The sequence below is a fragment of the Pleurodeles waltl genome, chromosome 3_1, assembly GCF_031143425.1.
Source record: "Pleurodeles waltl isolate 20211129_DDA chromosome 3_1, aPleWal1.hap1.20221129, whole genome shotgun sequence".
Classification (NCBI taxonomy): domain Eukaryota; kingdom Metazoa; phylum Chordata; class Amphibia; order Caudata; family Salamandridae; genus Pleurodeles; species Pleurodeles waltl.
The window spans coordinates 1,690,215,440-1,690,229,891 of record NC_090440.1 but is presented as its reverse complement, the minus strand read 5'-3'; the positions used below and the strand labels follow the sequence as shown (position 1 = coordinate 1,690,229,891).

The window sequence follows — 14,452 nt, the reverse complement described above, 5'->3', positions numbered from 1 at the left end:
CTAGTTCAGCCTAAGCTGCTCTGCTATAGCTACCTCTATCAGCCTAAGCTGCTAGAACACCTCTAATCTACTAATAAAGGATAACTGGACCTGGCACAAGGTGTAAGTACCACAAGGTACCCACTATAAGCCAGGCCAGCCTCCTACACAGACGAAGATGGATTGTGCCCCTTTGTAAAAATATTGTTATAACTGAGAGTGTCTGCCTACAGAACATACAAGTGCAACCCCTCATTGATGATAGTGATAGCAGTGTTTACATTTTTATATGCAGCCTGGACTATCAGACAGAAAGAACTCCTGGTATTAGTTTGAAGTCTTATAGAAGCACTGTATGTCTAATTGTATTTTATTTATTGCCTGTGTTGTACTGTTATCAGGTGGAGTATTGCATGCACTACATTAGGGATTTTTAATTAAAGTTTTTATTATATCATCTTGTATGTGCTCTCGATTTTGGGTTTTTACTATATTTTTAACTGTATTTTATTTATTGGGTGCAATGATTTTTTTATTGCGAGTGATGATGAAATTATTTATTTTGATCAATCTAAAAACTTTGCATCCTCTCTGTTTTATGGACAGGGTAAGGAGATAATCACTTGTGTACTTCTAATGATACAATATCCCAATTTGTGTACATAACATACATGTACCTAAGAAAGCAATTATTTTAAAAATGTACAGAATGTCGCTCATTAAGTACACTGAAGCCAGTGAATTGTCACACATTAACAATCTGATAACTTGCCAACTATGCCCTTAATTTATCCGATACTGGAATATTTTTTCCATTTTAGGACCTGGCCCCATCACTTATTCTTACAAACATCAACTCCGCCGCCTGTTAGCGTCTAACCCCTCCCTGCTGCGCTCCGATTGGCTAGCGCATAACTCGGCTCATGTCTTTCCACAGTGGGGCGAGGTTCGGAAGGCCGATTTGGACGACGGGAAATGAAGTCTTCTATGTGACTGCTCTCCTACTAGAAGCATTGGTGGTGGCAGGCGCGGACTACAGCTCCGTAGTCCACTCAGTCAGAGGCGGGGAATTCACTTGGCTGTTGTATAGATAAGCAAGAGCGTCGTTACCGGAGTATACGTGCAAGAGAAAAAAGGAGCAGCATGAGTGCAGGAACGTGAGTACTGGGTGAGGGAGGGATGTGTTTTCTATATGTAGGTTTCCCCGATGTACTCCTGCTGTGACCCTCAGGTAGGTTTCCATGTCATTTGTGCACAGACCAATCCTATATTCAGAAGGGTTTGCGGCTGTTTTCTTTGCTGCGGTATTTAAAGGTAGGCGAGCCACTGAAAGCTCGAGCCGATGTTAGGCTCTGGTTCAGCCCGAGGTCCTCTTGGAACCTCGAGCCCAAAACGAGCTGAGCTGTCAGGGAGGCCATGTGACATAGTGGAGACAAATACTGACCATGTGATATGGGAAGCCAGTTTGGAATTCTGGTCTCGGCTCTGCATCCTATTAAATCCCAGCAAATCTCCCAGTGTTATTAAAAACAAGTATAACATAGTCTTTCTGATGTGAAGCGCTAGTGTGTTTGTAGGCAAGGTTTGCATTGTTTGAAACTGACAAAGATAAATGTGGGTTGTGGCTTAATCTCCTCTTTCAAGAATTAAAGATAGAACATGAATCTTTTATTTCAAAAAGAGATGACCTTACCTAGCGGCAGACTTCTACTTGTGTGATCCTAGCCAAATATGTTGTTTCCCAACCTCCTTATTGTTCCTTATCTCGTGTCGGAACACCTTCAGATATGTGAGTTTATGATGTGCGCGACTCTCGTGTTTGGTTTAATAAATTATAATATTACAGTGTGTATAGTAGAAATGTAGGCCACATACAGAGTACACATGACAACTAATTTGCCTCTTTGCTAGCGGTTTAGCTTCGAGGAGAAGGTATCTGAGGTTTACATGCCTTAATAAATATATTTTATGGAGAATAGTTGGATACGTGAGCTTTGAGTCTGTTATGGTGAGGTGTCTATCAGATTTCACAAGGAATTTTAACATACTCACAGACAAAAACACACACACTCTCCCCCTCTCTGCTTTAAAAGGCTTAAAAATGTTGGTTATTTTACAGAAATATTGTGTTTTCTCTCACTTAGTTCTCCTAACAATCTGCATTCGTCCCCCGTTCTACTGCCCCTTTCCTCCCTCTCATCTGCCCTGCTTGTCGTATAATGTATTTTGATATCATATGCCAGCGTGATTGCTGAAAATCTGAAGTCCCCCCCCCCCCGCCTCAATCTTACTGACCAATCTACACCACTGCTCTTACTTCACCAATAGCATGCCTTCACGGCAAGGGTAGGAATGTTTCTCAGTTTCTGTTTAAAAACTATCACTTTAAATAAACACTTCTTAATGCAGAGATACAATCTGTTATACTAAGGTGAAATACTTTTGGCTGTTAAAGAAATGTTTTTTGAATTTTGTGGATACCTTACAGTATTCTAGCAGGATATTTGTTGCATGATTTTCATGCAAATATTTTCAGGGCACAACTTATCCACAGGCTCTTTGAGCAAGAGCTGATCTTGGCTAGGCTTCCCCTCTTAATCTGTTGACGCACTCACCTCTGATTATATTGCAATGTCTATATAGCACTTACTACCCCAATGTGGGGTGCTGAAGTGCTTGCTCAAATGGGTCGAATATTACACTGTGTAAGGTATGTGGTTGGAAGGGTGTCATCTTTGCTTTCACCTATGTGCGAAGTGTTCTCTTGTCATGTGTGATGAACACTGAGGTGCAGTAATCATGGGATGCATCACTCACTTAGCACGATTAGGGAAGAAGTTTAAGAGATACTCCTCGATGCAGAGATACAATCTGATATACTAAGGTGGAACACTTTTGTGTGTTAAAGAAAAATGATCTTTTAAAATTTTGAAGATATCTTACTGTGTTCTACTTTTTAGATTTTGAAGATATCTTACTGTGTTCTATCTAACATGATGTTTTTTTTTTCTTGAATTTCATGCCAAATATTTTCAGGACTTGCCTTGGGCACGGCTTGTGCACAGGCTGTTAAAGGCAGAGCCGTCCTTCACTCGGCTCTTCCTGTTAATGTAGTTTCGCCCACCTCTAAGTATTTTGTAACATTTTTAAAGCACTTTCTACCCCAATATAGGGAGCTGAAGTGCTTGTGGACGTGGGCTGATTACACTTTTCCCAAGAGCTCCAGCGAGACCTACCTCCCTAAATGAACCTCTGGGACAACTTTCTGATTATGCTAAAGAAGTGGTCTGGGACCTCCGAGTGGAGTTCTCTCCTATAAATAGCATTCTTATTAAGGCTATCACTTTTAAAAAGACAACATGACCTATTGTGTTGAGGGGAAGAAAATCCTATGCCCTAAGGTCTCTCCATAATTTGTCAATTAACAGGGCTAAGTGAAGTTCTTAGTTCATGTAGGACACACCATGAAATGGACTCCCAGATATTTAAACTGTCTTAATCTGTGTAAGGAGTGGCCCAAGTACCCAAGAAGTCTGCCCTCTTACTGGAAATATTGCTATTTTCCTCCTTTTCACTTGGAGGCCAGAAACCTCTCCTTCTTGGTCTAATATTGTACTTACTCGATCTCCGATTTATCAGGGATAGTGGAGAAAGAGCAGTACATCACCTGGATAAAGTGCTACTCTATCCTTAGTCCCATCAGTCTGCTCAAACCCCCTGTACTAAGCTGTCCCTGCGGATCCACATTGCCAGTGGCTCAGTGTCTAATCAAATCAAATCATTAGCATTTGTAAAGCGCGCTACTCACCCGTGCGGGTCTCAAGGCGCTAGGGGGGAAAGGGGGGGTTATCGCTGCTCGAACAGCCAAGTCTTTAGGAGTCTCCGGAAAGCGGAGTGGTCCTGGGTGGTCCTGAGGCTGGTGGGGAGGGAGTTCCAGGTCTTGGCCGCCAGGAAGGAGAAAGATCTCCCACCCGCCGTGGAGCGGCGGGTGCGAGGGACGGCAGCAAGTGCGAGGCCAGCGGAGCGGAGGGGGCGGGTGGGGACGTAGAAGCTGAGGCGTCTGTTGAGGTATTCCGGTCCCTTGTTGTGGAGGGCTTTGTGTGCGTGGGTGAGAAGACGGAAGGTGATCCTTTTGCTGACTGGGAGCCAATGCAGGTGTCTCAGGTGTGCGGAGATGTGGCTGTTGCGGGGTACGTCGAGGATGAGGCGGGCCGAGGCGTTTTGGATGCGTTGCAGGCGGTTTTGGAGTTTGGCGGTGGTCCCGGCGTAGAGGGTGTTGCCGTAGTCCAGGCGACTCGTGACAAGGGCGTGGGTCACGGTTTTTCTGGTGTCGGCGGGGATCCAGCGGAAGATCTTGCGGAGCATGCGGAGAGTGAGGAAGCAGGCGGAGGACACGGCGTTGACTTGCTTGGTCATGGTGAGAAGAGGGTCCAAGATGAAGCCGAGGTTGCGGGCGTGGTCTGCGGGGGTCGGTGCGGTGCCGAGGGCCGTGGGCCACCAGGAGTCGTCCCAGGCGGACGGGGTGTTGCCGAGGATGAGGACTTCCGTTTTTTCAGAGTTCAGCTTTAGGCGGCTGAGCCTCATCCAATCTGCGACGTCCTTCATACCCTCTTGTAGGTTGGTCTTGGCGCTGGCGGGGTCCTTGGTGAGGGAGAGTACAAGTTGGGTGTCGTCGGCGTAGGAGGTGATGATGATGTCGTGCTTGCGTACGATGTCGGCGAGGGGGCTCATGTAGACATTGAAGAGTGTCGGGCTGAGCGATGAGCCTTGAGGTACGCCGCAGATGATCTTGGTGGGTTCTGAGCGAAACGGAGGGAGGTAAACTCTTTGGGAGCGGTTAGCGAGGAAGGAGGCGATCCAGTCCAGGGCCTGGCCTTGGATCCCGGTGGAGCGTAGGCGGGTGATTAGGGTGCGGTGACAGACGGTGTCAAAGGCAGCCGAGAGGTCGAGGAGAATGAGGGCGACTGTTTCACCGTTGTCCATCAGGGTTCTGATGTCGTCTGTGACTGAGATGAGGGCGGTTTCCGTGCTGTGGTTGGTTCGGAATCCGGTTTGTGAAGGGTCGAGCAGGTTGTTGTCTTCCAGGAAGGTGGTCAGCTGTTTGTTGACGGTCTTTTCTATTACCTTGGCTGGGAAAGGTAGAAGAGAGATGGGGCGGAAGTTTTTCAGGTCGCTTGGGTCAGCCGTAGGTTTCTTTAGTAGGGCGTTGACTTCAGCGTGCTTCCAGCATTCGGGGAAGGTAGCAGAAGAAAAAGAAGAGTTGATGACGGTCTGGAGGTGCGGGGCGATGATGTCGTCGGCTTTGTTAAAGATGAAGTGCGGGCAGGGGTCCGAAGGGGCGCCGGAGTGGATAGAGTTCATGATGGATTTGGTTTCTTCCGTGTTGATGTGGGTCCAGTTGTTGAGGGTGATGTCCGGGGAAGCGGGTTCAGTGGTGTATGGTTGGGTCTGGTGTCCGAAGCTGTCGTGGAGGTCGCTGATCTTGCGATGGAAGAAAGTGGCGAGGGATTCGCACAAATCCTGTGAGGGCGTGACGGCGTTGGCGCTGGCGCTGGGGTTGGAGAACTCTTTGACGATGCTGAAGAGTTCTCTGCTGTTGTGGCTGTTTTTGTCTAGTCTGTCGGTGAAAAAGTTCCTTTTGGCAGTGCGGATCAGGTGGTGGTGTTCGCGTGTAGCGTTCTTGAGGGCGGTCATGTTGTCAGCGGTGTGGTCCTTGCGCCAGGCCTTCTCAAGGGCACGACAAGTTTTCTTTGATTCTTTGAGGGTGTCAGAGAACCAGAGAGGTTTTTTGGTGTTGGTCTGTCGATGCGTGCGTTTGAGGGGAGCAAGGTTGTCAGCGCAGTTGGAGATCCAGTTTGTGAGGTTGAGAGCTGCGTCGTTGGGGTCGGTGGTGAGGGTGGGTTGGTTGGCGGCGAGAGCGGAGAAGAGTTGCTCTTCAGGGATCTTGTTCCACTGTCGACGAGGGATGGGTTGAGTGCGGAGGTGGGAGGTCTCGCGTCGGAATGTGAAGTGGACGCAGCTGTGGTCGGTCCAGTGCAGGGCAGAGGTGTGGCTGAAGAAGACGTGTTTGCTGGCGGAGAAGATAGGGTCGAGCGTGTGTCCGGCGATGTGGGTGGCGGTGTTCACCAGTTGTTTGAGGCCGAGGTTGGCGAGGTTGTCGAGCAGGGTGGTGGTGTTGGGGTCGTTGTTTTGTTCCAGATGGAAGTTGAGGTCGCCTAGGAGGATGTAGTCCGGTGAGGCGAGGGCGTGCGGGGAGATGAAGTCGGCGATGGCGTCGCTGAAAGAGGCGCGAGGTCCGGGAGGACGGTAGACGAGGGATCCTCTGAGGGTGGTCCTTGGGTCGGTGCGAATCTGAAAATGCAGGTGTTCAGCGGCGAGGGGGGGGGTCTTCGGTGGAGGTGGTGACGCTGATGGAGTCTTTGAAGATGATGGCGACACCTCCTCCTACTTGGTTGGTGCGGTCTTTTCTGGAGATCTTGTAGCCTTCGGGGATGGCGGGTAGCGATGTCTGGAGCAGAGGAGGCGTTCATCCATGTCTCCGTGATGAAGGCGACGTCCGGGGCTGTGGAGTCCAGGAGGTCCCAAAGTTCAACGGCGTGCTTGTGGACGGAACGAGCGTTGACCAGGATGCACTTGAGGTGGTTGATGGCGCGTGGGCTTGTGGTCGTGGTAGTTGCGTGGAAGATGCGTTTGCAGGAGTTGCAGGCGAAGGGTCCATGGGTGCGTTTGGGGTGAGCTAGGAAGCAGGTTTTGGAGCGCCCTGGGTTGAGGGCGTGGAGGGTGGTGGGGTCGTAGCGGATCAGCGGGGCTTGGGGGAGCTGGGGACCAGGGGTCGTGCAGGAGGTCGCGGCGGGAAAGCGCGAGGGAGGGGGGGGGACAGGTAGAGTGAGAGGAGCTGGGGGAGGGGGTTTAGGGTGGAGGAGGGTGAGTGTTAGGAGGTTTGGAGATTAGGGAGAGAGATAGGAGTAGGGTTGTGAAGATAGGGGAGGGGGGGTTGTAGAGGTGGGTGAGGGAGAGAGGTAGAGTGAGAGGATAGGGAGATAGGTAGTAGAGGGGGGTGGCGGGAGGGGGGGAGAGATAGAGAAATAGATAGAGAAAATAGATAGAGAAGTCGATAGATAGGGAAATAGATAGATAGACAGATAGGTAGGTAGGAGGAGGTGGAGAGTGGGGGAGTTAGATAGTGAGATAGGGAGCTAGAGAGATAGGAAGATAGGAGGAGTGAGGGAGGTAGATAGCGAACGGGTTAGCTAGGGGTGAGAGAGGGGGAGGCGAGTGAGGGAGGGGGATGAGGAAGGAGCAGGAGGGCAGGCTCGGGGGAAGAAGACGGAGGATGTAGAAGAGCCGAAGACAGGAGAACAGAAGACAGGAGAACAGAAGACAGAAGAACAGAAGACAGAAGAACAGAAGACCGGAAGAGCAGAAGACAGAAGAACAGAAGACCAGAAGAACAGAAGACAGAAGAACAGAAGACCGGAAGAGCAGAAGACAGAAGAACAGAAGATCGGAAGAGCAGAAGAACAGAGAAGAACAGAGAAGAACAGAGAAGAACAGAGAAGAACACAGAAGAACACAGAAGAACAGAGAAGAACACAGAAGAACAGAGAAGAACACAGAAGAACACAGAAGAACCGAGAAGAAGAACACAGAAGCACAGAGAAGAACAGAGAAGAAGAACACAGAAGACCGGAAGAACACAGAAGAACAGAAGGGAAGAACAGAAGGGAAGAACAGAAGAACACAGAAGAAGATTGCAGAGGGGGAGCGAGGAGGAAGAGACAGAGAGGAGGAAAAGAAGCAGGAGCAGAAGAGAAGGTGAGTGGCGCGGGGCAGGGCGAGGGGCTGGGAGGAGGGGGGTACTTACAGTTAGGTGGGTCTCAGGAACACAGGAACTCGGGAACTTGGAGGAGCTGCAGCGGCAGGGGGAGCGACCTACCCTTGGGTCAAGGGTCGCTACCACTGTCGCGCAGCGGCCGCCATAAGAGGTAGGAGGGGGGGGGGAGGGGTCAGCTGGGGGCGAATGGGAGCTGGGGGGCGGGGGCGTGCAGGAGGTCGCGGCGGGAAAGCGCGAGGGGGGGGGGGGACAGGTAGAGTGGGAGGAGCTGGGGGAGGGGGTTTAGGGTGGAGGAGGGTGAGTGTTAGGAGGTTTGGAGATTAGGGAGAGAGATAGGAGTAGGGTTGTGAAGATAGGGGAGGGGGGGTTGTAGAGGTGGGTGAGGGAGAGAGGTAGAGTGAGAGGATAGGGAGATAGGTAGTAGAGGGGGTGGCGGGAGGGGGTGGCGGGAGGGGGGGAGAGATAGAGAAATAGATAGAGAAAATAGATAGAGAAGTCGATAGATAGGGAAATAGATAGATAGACAGATAGGTAGGTAGGAGGAGGTGGAGAGTGGGGGAGTTAGATAGTGAGATAGGGAGCTAGAGAGATAGGAAGATAGGAGGAGTGAGGGAGGTAGATAGCGAACGGGTTAGCTAGGGGTGAGAGAGGGGGAGGCGAGTGAGGGAGGGGGATGAGGAAGGAGCAGGAGGGCAGGCTCGGGGGAAGAAGACGGAGGATGTAGAAGAGCCGAAGACAGGAGAACAGAAGACAGGAGAACAGAAGACAGAAGAACAGAAGACAGAAGAACAGAAGACCGGAAGAGCAGAAGACAGAAGAACAGAAGACCGGAAGATCGGAAGAACAGAAGAACAGAAGATCGGAAGAGCAGAAGAACAGAGAAGAACAGAGAAGAACAGAGAAGAACACAGAAGAACACAGAAGAACACAGAAGAACAGAGAAGAACACAGAAGAACAGAGAAGAACACAGAAGAACACAGAAGAACCGAGAAGAAGAACACAGAAGCACAGAGAAGAACAGAGAAGAAGAACACAGAAGACCGGAAGAACACAGAAGAACAGAAGGGAAGAACAGAAGGGAAGAACAGAAGAACACAGAAGAAGATTGCAGAGGGGGAGCGAGGAGGAAGAGACAGAGAGGAGGAAAAGAAGCAGGAGCAGAAGAGAAGGTGAGTGGCGCGGGGCAGGGCGAGGGGCTGGGAGGAGGGGGGTACTTACAGTTAGGTGGGTCTCAGGAACACAGGAACTCGGGAACTTGGAGGAGCTGCAGCGGCAGGGGGAGCGACCTACCCTTGGGTCAAGGGTCGCTACCACTGTCGCGCAGCGGCCGCCATAAGAGGTAGGAGGGGGGGGGGAGGGGTCAGCTGGGGGCGAATGGGAGCTGGGGGGCGGGGGCGTGCAGGAGGTCGCGGCGGGAAAGCGCGAGGGAGGGGGGGGGACAGGTAGAGTGGGAGGAGCTGGGGGAGGGGGTTTAGGGTGGAGGAGGGTGAGTGTTAGGAGGTTTGGAGATTAGGGAGAGAGATAGGAGTAGGGTTGTGAAGATAGGGGAGGGGGGGTTGTAGAGGTGGGTGAGGGAGAGAGGTAGAGTGAGAGGATAGGGAGATAGGTAGTAGAGGGGGTGGCGGGAGGGGGGGAGAGATAGAGAAATAGATAGAGAAAATAGATAGAGAAGTCGATAGATAGGGAAATAGATAGATAGACAGATAGGTAGGTAGGAGGAGGTGGAGAGTGGGGGAGTTAGATAGTGAGATAGGGAGCTAGAGAGATAGGAAGATAGGAGGAGTGAGGGAGGTAGATAGCGAACGGGTTAGCTAGGGGTGAGAGAGGGGGAGGCGAGTGAGGGAGGGGGATGAGGAAGGAGCAGGAGGGCAGGCTCGGGGGAAGAAGACGGAGGATGTAGAAGAGCCGAAGACAGGAGAACAGAAGACAGGAGAACAGAAGACAGAAGAACAGAAGACAGAAGAACAGAAGACCGGAAGAGCAGAAGACAGAAGAACAGAAGACAGAAGCACAGAAGATCGGAAGAGCAGAAGAACAGAGAAGAACACAGAAGAACACAGAAGAACACAGAAGAACACAGAAGAACCGAGAAGAAGAACACAGAAGCACAGAGAAGAACAGAGAAGAAGAACACAGAAGACCGGAAGAACACAGAAGAACAGAAGGGAAGAACAGAAGAACAGAAGGGAAGAACAGAAGAACACAGAAGAAGATTGCAGAGGGGGAGCGAGGAGGAAGAGACAGAGAGGAGGAAAAGAAGCAGGAGCAGAAGAGAAGGTGAGTGGCGCGGGGCAGGGCGAGGGGCTGGGAGGAGGGGGGTACTTACAGTTAGGTGGGTCTCAGGAACACAGGAACTCGGGAACTTGGAGGAGCTGCAGCGGCAGGGGGAGCGACCTACCCTTGGGTCAAGGGTCGCTACCACTGTCGCGCAGCGGCCGCCATAAGAGGTAGGAGGGGGGGGGGAGGGGTCAGCTGGGGGCGAATGGGAGCTGGGGGGCGGGGGCGTGCAGGAGGTCGCGGCGGGAAAGCGCGAGGGAGGGGGGGGGACAGGTAGAGTGAGAGGAGCTGGGGGAGGGGGTTTAGGGTGGAGGAGGGTGAGTGTTAGGAGGTTTGGAGATTAGGGAGAGAGATAGGAGTAGGGCTGTGAAGATAGGGGAGGGGGGGTTGTAGAGGTGGGTGAGGGAGAGAGGTAGAGTGAGAGGATAGGGAGATAGGTAGTAGAGGGGGTGGCGGGAGGGGGGGAGAGATAGAGAAATAGATAGAGAAAATAGATAGAGAAGTCGATAGATAGGGAAATAGATAGATAGACAGATAGGTAGGTAGGAGGAGGTGGAGAGTGGGGGAGTTAGATAGTGAGATAGGGAGCTAGAGAGATAGGAAGATAGGAGGAGTGAGGGAGGTAGATAGCGAACGGGTTAGCTAGGGGTGAGAGAGGGGGAGGCGAGTGAGGGAGGGGGATGAGGAAGGAGCAGGAGGGCAGGCTCGGGGGAAGAAGACGGAGGATGTAGAAGAGCCGAAGACAGGAGAACAGAAGACAGGAGAACAGAAGACAGAAGAACAGAAGACAGAAGAACAGAAGACCGGAAGAGCAGAAGACAGAAGAACAGAGAAGAACAGAGAAGAACAGAGAAGAACACAGAAGAACCGAGAAGAAGAACACAGAAGCACAGAGAAGAACAGAGAAGAAGAACACAGAAGACCGGAAGAACACAGAAGAACAGAAGGGAAGAACAGAAGAACAGAAGGGAAGAACAGAAGAACACAGAAGAAGATTGCAGAGGGGGAGCGAGGAGGAAGAGACAGAGAGGAGGAAAAGAAGCAGGAGCAGAAGAGAAGGTGAGTGGCGCGGGGCAGGGCGAGGGGCTGGGAGGAGGGGGGTACTTACAGTTAGGTGGGTCTCAGGAACACAGGAACTCGGGAACTTGGAGGAGCGGCAGGGGGAGCGACCTACCCTTGGGTCAAGGGTCGCTACCACTGTCGCGCAGCGGCCGCCATAAGAGGTAGGAGGGGGGGGGGAGGGGTCAGCTGGGGGCGAATGGGAGCTGGGGGGCGGGGGCGTGCAGGAGGTCGCGGCGGGAAAGCGCGAGGGAGGGGGGGGGACAGGTAGAGTGAGAGGAGCTGGGGGAGGGGGTTTAGGGTGGAGGAGGGTGAGTGTTAGGAGGTTTGGAGATTAGGGAGAGAGATAGGAGTAGGGTTGTGAAGATAGGGGAGGGGGGGTTGTAGAGGTGGGTGAGGGAGAGAGGTAGAGTGAGAGGATAGGGAGATAGGTAGTAGAGGGGGTGGCGGGAGGGGGGGAGAGATAGAGAAATAGATAGAGAAAATAGATAGAGAAGTCGATAGATAGGGAAATAGATAGATAGACAGATAGGTAGGTAGGAGGAGGTGGAGAGTGGGGGAGTTAGATAGTGAGATAGGGAGCTAGAGAGATAGGAAGATAGGAGGAGTGAGGGAGGTAGATAGCGAACGGGTTAGCTAGGGGTGAGAGAGGGGGAGGCGAGTGAGGGAGGGGGATGAGGAAGGAGCAGGAGGGCAGGCTCGGGGGAAGAAGACGGAGGATGTAGAAGAGCCGAAGACAGGAGAACAGAAGACAGGAGAACAGAAGACAGAAGAACAGAAGACAGAAGAACAGAAGACAGAAGAACAGAAGACCGGAAGAGCAGAAGACAGAAGAGCAGAAGACAGAAGAACAGAAGACAGAAGCACAGAAGATCGGAAGAGCAGAAGAACAGAGAAGAACAGAGAAGAACAGAGAAGAACAGAGAAGAACAGAGAAGAACACAGAAGAACACAGAAGAACAGAGAAGAACACAGAAGAACACAGAAGAACACAGAAGAACACAGAAGAACCGAGAAGAAGAACACAGAAGCACAGAGAAGAACAGAGAAGAAGAACACAGAAGACCGGAAGAACACAGAAGAACAGAAGGGAAGAACAGAAGGGAAGAACAGAAGAACACAGAAGAAGATTGCAGAGGGGGAGCGAGGAGGAAGAGACAGAGAGGAGGAAAAGAAGCAGGAGCAGAAGAGAAGGTGAGTGGCGCGGGGCAGGGCGAGGGGCTGGGAGGAGGGGGGTACTTACAGTTAGGTGGGTCTCAGGAACACAGGAACTCGGGAACTTGGAGGAGCTGCAGCGGCAGGGGGAGCGACCTACCCTTGGGTCAAGGGTCGCTACCACTGTCGCGCAGCGGCCGCCATAAGAGGTAGGAGGGGGGGGGAGGGGTCAGCTGGGGGCGAATGGGAGCTGGGGGGCGGGGGCGTGCAGGAGGTCGCGGCGGGAAAGCGCGAGGGAGGGGGGGGGACAGGTAGAGTGAGAGGAGCTGGGGGAGGGGGTTTAGGGTGGAGGAGGGTGAGTGTTAGGAGGTTTGGAGATTAGGGAGAGAGATAGGAGTAGGGTTGTGAAGATAGGGGAGGGGGGGTTGTAGAGGTGGGTGAGGGAGAGAGGTAGAGTGAGAGGATAGGGAGATAGGTAGTAGAGGGGGTGGCGGGAGGGGGGGAGAGATAGAGAAATAGATAGAGAAAATAGATAGAGAAGTCGATAGATAGGGAAATAGATAGATAGACAGATAGGTAGGTAGGAGGAGGTGGAGAGTGGGGGAGTTAGATAGTGAGATAGGGAGCTAGAGAGATAGGAAGCTAGAGAGATAGGAAGATAGGAGGAGTGAGGGAGGTAGATAGCGAACGGGTTAGCTAGGGGTGAGAGAGGGGGAGGCGAGTGAGGGAGGGGGATGAGGAAGGAGCAGGAGGGCAGGCTCGGGGGAAGAAGACGGAGGATGTAGAAGAGCCGAAGACAGGAGAACAGAAGACAGGAGAACAGAAGACAGAAGAACAGAAGACAGAAGAACAGAAGACCGGAAGAGCAGAAGACCGGAAGAGCAGAAGACAGAAGAACAGAAGACAGAAGAACAGAAGACAGAAGCACAGAAGATCGGAAGAGCAGAAGAACAGAGAAGAACAGAGAAGAACAGAGAAGAACACAGAAGAACACAGAAGAACACAGAAGAACACAGAAGAACCGAGAAGAAGAACACAGAAGCACAGAGAAGAACAGAGAAGAAGAACACAGAAGACCGGAAGAACACAGAAGAACAGAAGGGAAGAACAGAAGAACAGAAGGGAAGAACAGAAGAACACAGAAGAAGATTGCAGAGGGGGAGCGAGGAGGAAGAGACAGAGAGGAGGAAAAGAAGCAGGAGCAGAAGAGAAGGTGAGTGGCGCGGGGCAGGGCGAGGGGCTGGGAGGAGGGGGGTACTTACAGTTAGGTGGGTCTCAGGAACACAGGAACTCGGGAACTTGGAGGAGCTGCAGCGGCAGGGGGAGCGACCTACCCTTGGGTCTAACACAAAAAGGAATAGCGAAAACAGGCAGCCCTATCTCAACCTATGCACAGTTAGGAATTGTGAGGACATGGTGCCATTAATTCTCACTCTTGTCCAAGGTCACTGGTATAGCACCTGCACTTAAGCCGGAATGGAGGGACCTAAGGTACGTTTGGATAGAATTTGCTATAGGAAATCCTCATAGGCTTTAATTTTTTATATTAATGAGCAGCAGTGCACATGGGCCAGAGAATTCAAGCAGTACAAATTCAAGCACTACTTGGGTGGTCTCCACCCTTTATATACAAAGATGGGCACTTGGCAAAAACCCGGTCTGATCTCTGTGCACTACTGTTATGATTACCCTTGCCAGTCTGATGGTCAAAACTTTTGCCAATACTTTTAATTCAATATTAACCAGTTCCGTGCATTGGATGGCCGGGAACAGTTTGACGCCACTGTGCTTGTGTGCACCGGATGGCGCCCGCCGTCCACGCACACAGCACTGGAAATCCCTCTGGTACAGGCACCAAAGAGATCGGGAGCTGGGGTAGAGCTTCCCTAGCTCCAGAGGCTGTTTCTCTGTTTTCAGTGAAATGAATATCGCGCTGACGTAATTCCATTGAAAACAAAAGTGAAATGAACCAATCCGCTCATTTTACTTTCTCTGCCTCGATGCTCGCGGGGCTATCTCAGCCCCTCAAACACCGAGGGAGACGAAGGAGGTATCATTGGAAAGGGGAGAATCTCCCCTTTCAAATGGTACCCCTGCCCAGTGGATTCTTGCTTGGGTATCACTGCAGGAGGGCGATCACCAGCAGG

At 51.6% G+C, this 14,452-nt stretch overlaps 1 protein-coding gene across 2 annotated transcripts in view; it reads left to right on the top strand.

The window, feature by feature from the left end:
- The first annotated feature begins 1,036 nt into the window (after positions 1–1,036).
- Positions 1,037–14,452, top strand: part of LOC138285500 (lanosterol synthase-like) — a 192,421-nt gene continuing 179,005 nt past the window's right edge. The window contains exon 1 of one of the 2 annotated variants that reach the window (XM_069225489.1): positions 1,037–1,136. In XM_069225489.1, the coding sequence (XP_069081590.1) occupies positions 1,123–1,136 (14 nt within the window). In that variant the 5' untranslated portion in view covers positions 1,037–1,122. The remainder of the gene's footprint in view (positions 1,137–14,452) is intronic. The other variant, XM_069225488.1, reaches the window with a different exon arrangement.